Below are 8,935 nucleotides of genomic sequence, written 5' to 3'. Positions count from 1 at the left end.
ACACAGACTCACATGCACACAGACTTACATGCACACAGACTCACATGCACACAGACTCACATGCACACAGACACACATGCACACAGACTCACATGCACACAGACACACATGCACACAGGAACACATGCACACAGACATACTGCACACAGACTCACATGTACACAGGCACACATGCACACAGACACACATGCACATAGACACACATGCACACAGACACACTGCACACAGACACACATGCATACTTATAACCTAAGAACAGGCAAATAATAAATATTAAAAATAAACAGTAAATCCACCCACGGGAGTTAGAAGTACAGGACTGTGTGGAACCGGAGGCTCAGGCAGCTGTGAACTGATGCATGTGGCTGCTGAGAACTGAACTCTACGCTGTGCACAAACAGAAAGTGTTAACTGCTGAGCCCAGTTTTCCTCTTCAGCTCGAGGAGCCAAAGTCACTTTGGAGACAAGGAGACAGATGCAGAGAATCAACTGACTCCCTCATAGACACAGCTGGGAAGCGATAGAGTCTCGGTTCCATCCCAGGCCAGCTTGTCCACTCCCTGCTGTGATGTCCCTATGAGAGGCCGTGTGGTGAAAGGCCTTGGGCTAGGAGCACAGGTGTGACTGATCTATGACAGGAGCAGGAACACAGAGTGTCCCTGCTGATGCCACAGTGGCAGGTGGGCAGAAAGGAGTCTGTCCTGCAGGAATCTGGACACCACCTCTGCGTGTGCTCTTAGTGATTGTCCTGTCAATTCACACAGCCACCAGGACACAGCCACCAAGATCGAAGCCGCTGCACAGAGGGCCCTGCTCGCCTCCAACACCAGCCATGAGCACCTGTGGGATCTGCTGAGAGGGAAGGAGGCCTTGGCGGCCCGGCGGGAACTGGAGGACAGGTAAGGCCTCCACAGCTGTGTAGAGAACCTTGGGCTTAGCTTCCAGGAGCCACAGAACCAGCCAGAGGTCAGTGCCTCCAGAAGCAGCTCCTCTGAGCCTGAGCCCTTCAGGGTGTCTTGGGACAGCACTCTTGTAGGAATGGGGCTGTGGCAGAAGGGGTGGACGAGGTAGCTAATCTCTGCCCCACAACATTCCCTGAGGGCATCCCGTAAGCTGCAGGGTGGCCTCCTGACTCTCTTGTTGCTGCTCCCTGCCACCAGCTTCCTTTCCTGCCTCTGGAGACCAGACATCTGGGCATCTCTGTTCAGCCTTGAGCTAGGCAGCATGGCAGGGTGAAGTCATGTGGTCCACCTCTAGAGCTGGCTGCTATGGAGTGGTCACTCAGCTCGAGGCCTCACCATTTATCAGTGGAGAGTAACACACAGTATTAATTATACAAAGCGATTTAAAGGTGGACAGGTTTATTCTGCTCACAGTTCATGGGAGTTCTTCCTCCATGACGAGGGAGACATTGTTCCTGGGCTTGGGGTTACAGCCTGTGCCCCAAGAAGCCAAGTTCAGTCACCCATCCTTGATAAGCCAATTAAGAGGCCACACAAATAATGAAAAGCAGAAAAAGGAGCTTTATTGATGTGGGTGCTTTGGAAGAAGAGGCAAAGATATCTAGGGGAACTCGTTAGTGCCTCTTTGGGTCCTGAGGGGAGGCTAATGTCTAAGCAGTCCTGGCCAAGGTGTGGCCCTGTCCATGGGAGACACATCGTTCTTCTGGCTCCTTTTCCTGTGATCTTCTGGGGGAAAAGAGCTTTCCCCTCAGGCTGGTTTAGACTGTAGGTTTTCCCCTCTGCATGGTTCAGACTGTAGGATTTCCCTTCTGGATGGTTTGACCTGTAGGCTTTCTCCTCTCCAAGCACTGGGACTCCCGAGGGAATTCTAACTCTTGGGGTCCGCGGTTGTAGTGATCTGATAATGAAGTGAGGGACATGAGAGACTCAGAATATCTTTATCTCTGATGGGCCAGTTACAACATGGCTGCATGCAGGGAAGGCATGGGGCAGGAATAGGAGGTAGCCTGGTCACATTGCACCTATAGTCAAGAAACAGAGAATGAACAGGAAGGGGGTCAGGCTATAAAACCTCAAGACCCTCCCCCAAGGGACCCACTTCCTCTATCAAGGCTCCATTTACTAGAGGTTTCGCAAATTTCCCAATACCACCAACTGGGGACTAAGTGTTCAAACATATGAGCTTCTAGGGCTCATTTCATATCCAAACAGGAGCATATGTAAAGGTCGGCGGCAAGGCATGGGCAATCAAGATCGCAGCTTAGGCCGCAGTCCTTCCATCCCAGGTAGAGTCCCCTGCAGCCTTCCAAGAGGCTCCAAGGGCCTGCAGAACGTGTCATCCTTGGGTGCACTGGAACCTGGAGCCTGGGCAGCGTGGCATGCCCAGACTGAATAAGGAGGTAATGAGTCTGTTCACTTGAAAGCTTCAGAGATTGGAGAGATGGCTCAGCTATTAAGAGAACTTACTGCTCTTGTAGAGAAGCTAAGTTCAGTTTCCAGCACCCACATTAGGTGCCTTACCTGGAACTCCAGCTTCAGGGGATCCGATACTTATCACCTCTCTGGACATCGGCACTCACAGGCAGGCAAACACACACACACACACACACACACACACACACACACCCTGAAAGCGGAAGATCCCAGCTAACTTGTTCGTTCCCTGAACATCTGCACTCACAGGCAGGCAAACACACACACACACATAGACACACACAAAATCACACACACACGCACGCACGCACACACACACACACCATCACAAACATACACACCCTGAAAACTGTAGATCATAGCCATTTTTCCAGGCCAACTGCTGGGTCCTGACCTGCACAGGGTTGAGTCTGTCAGGAGGTAGGAGGGCTTTGCAGGTTAACAGCTCCAGCAAGCAGTTCTGACAGAGATAGAGAGGGGTGTCCTACACCCTGTTCTGTGGCTCATCCTAACACCTTGACCTCTTTCCTCCCAGATACCAGGAGGTGCAGGCAGCCCAGACTGCCCTGGGCACAGCTGTGGCAGAGGTGTTGCCCAAAGCTGAGAGGGCACTGACCACTGTGAAGCAAGTCATTGGTGATGCTGCCCCACATCTGGGCTTGCTGGTCACCCCTGGAACAATGGTCAGTTCAACATCCCTGGAGCTCCTTGTGGGGTGGCAGTGAAGGTTCTAGATCATGGAGAAGCCAGAGGGTCATGCAGAGGTGGTCAGGGATTCTTGTTAACTGGGAAGTGGGCTACTCAGACAAGCAGGGCTCAGCCAATCTTCCACACCAAGGCTGGTTACGGTGAGGTGAACAAGGACATCAGAGGGGTGGGAAAGATACACTCCCAGTTCCCACACCAGCAGGGACCTTGGCCAAGGATTTCCTTCCCCGAGTCTCAGCCACCAGGGACCCTCTGTCCTGTGAACTCAGGCTCCCTTAGCTTAGTTTTGGAGGTGGGAGCTGGAGGGCATCCAGTTAGTCCTTCATTCAACACTCATCACGTCTCCACACCCTGCCCAGCTTGTCTGTCAGGTAATCCTGAGATCTCCAGTCTCAGAAACCCAGCTATAACAGGGCACTAAGCCAGCTCATCACGCAGCTTGCAGGGAGAATGTGTGCCCAGCATGCTCAAGGTCCTGGGTTCCACCCCCAACACCAAGGAAATCAAAACCAGGAAACTATCCAAACACAGTTGGGACACAGGCTGCCTGTGGCTACTGCCTCATGGCTTCCCTCGCTCTTCTCGTGTGCAGCAACCTAGATGACCCAGATACTGCTGGGGGCTTGGGATCACACACACCTCTGCCTTTCTAACAGCTGGAACACCCTGCACTCTGAAACACTTGGTCAAGGTTCAGGTGGAGGAAGAACTGCGGGCTTGAGGAGGGAAGCTCACCTTGCGAGGAAGAAGGCAGTCCTACCCGAGGGTCAGAACAATTAGCTGCAGTGTCCCGGGCTACACAGCTAGAAATTGGTAGGGCTGGGGTCTGAGGCTCCAGTGACAGGTTCTCCCAGCCTGACTTCTCTGCAACCCCCTTTGTTCTGCCACTGCCCTGCCCCTGGGGTATCTCAGGTGCCTGGGAGAGCAGGACATACTCTGGGGCCAGGGTTAAAGCACCAGTTCTGGGCTAGTAGCCACAGGCTGGCCCTCAGCACAGCAGGGCAAGCCTGGCCCTCAGCACAGCAGGGCACAGGCTGGCCCTCAGCACAGCAGGGCACAGGCTGGCCCTTAGCACAGCTGGGCACAGGCTAGGCCCTCAGCACAGCAGGGCAAGCCTGGCCCTCAGCACAGCTGGGCACAGGCTGGCCCTCAGCACCGTTGGGCAAGATTGGCCCTCAGCACATCAGAACACTTTTCCCTGAACAGATGATCTGGTTCTCAGCCCTACCTGAACAACTTACAATCTCCCTGCAGCCTCAGAACTCCCGAACCAGGCGTCTGGACTGGAAAGTGAAGGCCCTGGAACAGAAGCTGGCTCAGAAGGAGCGCCAAGCCATCCAGGTTGAAGGAGCCCTGCAGGTGGAGGCTGGGGCAGCCCTAAAGAAGATGGAGTCCTTCATGCAGGTCAGTTTTGAATCTGAGGCCTGGAAAAGGGAGGGAATGCCCCCAAGGGAACCTGGGGTGGGGTGCAAAAGATGGAAAATAGCACTTGCAAGTCTCTGCTGCCTCCCTCAAAATGCCTGAGAGTTTTAAAGGCGGCCAAACCATGGGAGGAAAGGCTGCTTGCTGAGGAGAGTAAAGGGGTGGAGGGAGAGGGGATGGACAGAGAAACGGGTAGAAGCCATATATGCATATATACCCTCTCAGGGTCAGTCACAACTGGATGACTCTTGTGTCTCTTCTCCCTTCTGCCCTTAGATACCCCATGTTCAGAGGCACCCATTCTGAGCAGCCCATGGGACTCAGTGTTAAGTCATATAGCCTGGTGTTCAGCCCAGAGAGATGGTACTAGATCAGGGGGTTCTAGAATGGCAATTTAACTAGGACTAGCTTGCTAACATATACAAGACTCATTCAAAAATAACTGTACTAGAGCAATTTTCTTGGGAGATAATTTCAGGCTTATGGGAAGGTTCTAGGGACAGCACCCAAATCTCTCATACCCTCCCCACAGGGCCATTTGATGTTAATGTTTAGCCAGCCACAGGGCAGGTGCCAAACTCAGGAGAGCAACATGACACCTCCCAGGATTCTAGACTACTGGCCTGACTCAGAACCCCCACAATGGCAGTCATGGCTTCCCCAGAGGCCCCTCAGCTTTCCTACAAACCCAGGAGACAAGGAAATACCTTTGAGGAGAAATGATGTACCCGAGGGTTGGACCCAGGGCCTGGCACATACCCGTTTGAGCCTTGCTGTATTGAGGACCCCACATAGTGTCCTCTGACCTGACCTCCACTCCCATCTAGGGTGAGGAAGCCAGGAAGGGAGGCAGCCTCCACAGCCCTTCTGGGAGCTGAGTCTACACTACTGAAGAAAATGTCTCCTTCCTCTATTAATCGTTAGCTAAATATAAGTCCACAGGGAGGGGTTGAACCCTGGGACACTGCCCCCATAACAGAAAACTGATGTTGAGGGCCCTAACTATATGCAGATCTTGTACAGATAGTCATGGCCGCTGCGAGTTCGAGAATTCAGACTTCATACCATGCCCTGAAGTCAGCTTCCTGTGACTCTTACATTCTTTGTGTCTTCTCTTGCACAATCGATTCTGAATTCTTCACCAGGTCGTCTCATCTGGTGGCTATTCTGTGAGGAGAAACTGTTTAATAGCTATGGGCTGACATTACATTAGGGACTGAAGTATGTGGTTGTCTTTGGCTCTAGTTTTCCCATCATTCTCCAGGCTTCTGAAGATGGGGTCTTCTTGGGATTGATGTGGGGCTTGGCATCCATCTAATCAGATCAGGGATCCTAGAATCCGGACGATCTCCAGTCAGAGTCATTTGAGGTTTGGGACCCTGTCCATCTGGGGCCCCTTGACAGGTCTCCAGGAAGCCCCTGCTTTTCCTCCTCCTTGCAGCTACGCAACAAGACCACAGTTGCCCTGACGCAAGCTTCCTCAGCTGTCCACGCTGCCACGCTGACTGTCATAGGAGCCGAGACTCTGCTAGCTGACCTCGAGGGTATGTGTGTTCTGTTGAGCCCTGACAGCCAGCTTACCTCAGCCAGGGCTGCCTGGCTACAGGGAACGGCAGTATCAGGTGGACCAGCTCCTCTGCCTCTCAGGACTTCCATGCCATCTGTCTCTTCCCGTCACACGTGCCACTACTGGATTCTGGCCCCTGTGGCCACCCTAATTAGCTCCCAGCATTATCAGACCATGCCCAGAGTTCCTCAGGATCTGGGGGAAGAGAATCTGTTGTTACCAGCAAGGGTGTGGCTCAAGGGGAGCGAGCTGTCTAAAGCATGCAAGGTTCCAAGTCCCATCTTCAGTAGAGGTAAAAGCAAAACCAGGGCCTGAGAGTGTGGCTCAGTTGGCAGGGTGCTTGCTGAATTGCAGAAGGCCCCATGTTAGACCCCCAGCCTCAAATAAGCCAGTTGAGGTGGTGCACACCTATAATCACTGCACTGGAGAAAATCAGTTCAGATTAACTCTTGGCTACATAGTGAATTTCAGACTCATGATACATGAGACATTGTCCAAAAAAAAAAAAAGCAACCCTCCCCCCTTTGCTGGATGGTAGATCACACCTGTCCTCCCAGCACTGGATAAACTGAGCTGGGAAAAGTGCCTCAAGTGTGAGGGGGGGGGGCTACCATAGTAAGTTCTAAAGCAGTTTAAGCTATTGAATGAAATTCTGTATCAAAATGCCCCAGACAAAGCAAAACTATGTGCTACAGTGTTTCAGTTTAGAGTAGGCTCTGCTTTGATGACGGCCCAAACTCTTCTGGAACTTTAAGAAAATGAAGTTATACCCAGCATGGTGGTGCAGGCCTTTAATTCCAACACTTGGGAGGCAGAGACAAGCAGTTTTCTGAGTTCAAGGCCAGCCTAGTCTACAGAACGAGGTCCAGGATAGCCAGGGCTACACAGAGAAACCCTGTCACGAAAGAAAGAGAAGAGAGAGAGAGCGAGAGAGAGCCCAAGTGGCCTGTAGACGGAGAAAATCAGTCGCTCATCCATCCTTGACTCAGAGCTGCGCACTTATCTCTCTACCTCAAGGCCCACTGTGTGACTGACTCTTCAATACTGGCTTCAAGTCAGAGAGAAGCCTTTGTGGCTTTGTCCCCTCCACCTAGCACCTTCCCTCCAGCCCTGCCCTGTTGCAGACTGGAGATGAATTAGCCCAGTGGTGTGGGGGCTCAGTGGTGTGGGGGCCCAGTGGTGTGGGGGTGGGGCATGCTTTCTAGTTTCCTTGGGACCCGGAGTCCTCATCGCTTATTGGGGCCTCCTATGAAAAGGACACAGCCTTTTCCCCCCTCCTTAACCAGAGTCACATTTAGGGAAATGTAAATCTGTACTACGAGATGTTATGTGTTATTGCAGGGGCATCAGAACAATGGAGGGTTGTGAGACGCCCATTGTATGTCCCTGCCTTGCTGCCCTCAGTTTCCTTCTCTCCATATTGAGGTGTACAAGACCTCCCAGGTGTCACCTTCTCCTTGTTGAGAACAGGACTTTGCTTGTGCTGGGTGGAAAATTGTCCCTCTGATTCTGCCCCACAACCCAACAGAGTAACTTCCAACATCAAGCCCAGGTTCTTTGGCCCTCTCCCAGCACAGCCCAGGGGCTGCAACCACTGTGTGATGAGGCTTTAACAGAGAGATTACAATACAGACACCATCATAGCACACAGGTCTTTGCATTTGCTGAGGGCAACATCTCATGCCTCTTGTTATTCCCGGATGGCACCATGAGAAGGGGACACACACATCTCCTGTGTCTCCGACCTCTCTTCCTGGGGCTGGCCACACATTGGCAGGCTCTCCAGGATGTGTCTGTTCCTCCTGCCTCAGCCTTGGCCGGTTTTGCAGGAGTGAAGCTGAGGTTTCCTCTGCCCAAGGAGCAGGCAGCACTGAAGAGGAGAGCAGGCAACATCCGGGCCAGACTCCTGGAAGAGTCGAAGAGGAAGACCAGGCAGGCAGAGAGAATGCTGGGAAATGCTGCCGCTCTCTCCTCCAGCACCAAGAAGAAAAGCAAAGAGGCAGAACTGATGGCCAAGGAGAATGCCAAGGTCAGGTTCAGGACAGCAGCTATGTTGACAACAGCCTTCTTGCCCTCCGTGTTGATGGCTTGTGGGTCCTGGCTCTCAGCTCAGGAGCTCATGGGGTGACCTCACCCGTGGCCTGTGAGAATGTGAAGACTCTAGGCGGAGTCAAGTTCAAGCTTAAGTCATATGACCAGGACTCACGCCTGGGTCCGGTGGGATGTTGTCTAGATTTCTAGGTTTTTCTTTGTTGTTGTTACTGTTTTAATTTCATCTTATTTACTTTCTATACAATTTTTAAGATGCTCTATTTTGTGTATACAATGTTTTACCTGCATATATGTGTGTGCACTATGTACATGCAGAAGTCAGAAGGTTCCCCTAGCTGCGAGCCTCTATGTGGGTCAGGTCCACCGCAAGAGCAACAACTGCTCTTAACTGGGGAGCAATCTCTGCCCCCCTACTTTTTAATTTTTGACAGTCTCATGTTTTTAATCCTAGGCTAGCCCTGAAATCACTGTCTAAATGAGGATGACCTTGAACTTTTGATTTTTCTGCCTCTGCTTCTGCCACTACCCCCAGGTTATCCTGTACTAAAGTCTGAACTCAGGGCCTCATGTATTTGAGGCAAACATGTGTCTAACTGAGCTACATTCTCTATTCTTTAGGCTTTTTTTTTATTATTATTATTTTCGAGACAGGGTTTCTCTGTAGCTTTTTTTTTTTTTTTCGAGACAGGGTTTCTCTGTGGTTTTGGAGCCTGTCCTGGAACTAGCTCTGTAGACCAAGCTGGTCTCGAACTCTCTCTGTAGCTTTTGGAGCCTGTTCTGGAACTCCCTT

General features: G+C 51.8%; 1 protein-coding gene across 1 annotated transcript in view; it reads left to right on the top strand.

Annotated features, from left to right (window-relative positions):
- Window positions 1-8,935, top strand: part of Lamc3 (laminin subunit gamma 3) — a 56,323-nt gene that overhangs the window by 39,936 nt on the left and 7,452 nt on the right. Inside the window, exons 21-25 of the mRNA XM_013355227.2 lie at window positions 765-899; window positions 2,932-3,079; window positions 4,359-4,508; window positions 5,968-6,070; window positions 7,923-8,122. Of these exons, the coding sequence (XP_013210681.1) occupies window positions 765-899; window positions 2,932-3,079; window positions 4,359-4,508; window positions 5,968-6,070; window positions 7,923-8,122 (736 nt within the window). The remainder of the gene's footprint in view (window positions 1-764; window positions 900-2,931; window positions 3,080-4,358; window positions 4,509-5,967; window positions 6,071-7,922; window positions 8,123-8,935) is intronic.

The sequence above is a fragment of the Microtus ochrogaster genome, chromosome 4 (genome assembly GCF_000317375.1).
Source record: "Microtus ochrogaster isolate Prairie Vole_2 chromosome 4, MicOch1.0, whole genome shotgun sequence".
NCBI classification, from domain to species: Eukaryota; Metazoa; Chordata; class Mammalia; order Rodentia; family Cricetidae; genus Microtus; species Microtus ochrogaster.
The sequence above is the reverse complement of the archived record's forward strand: the minus strand, read 5'-3'. Positions and strand labels throughout refer to the sequence as shown.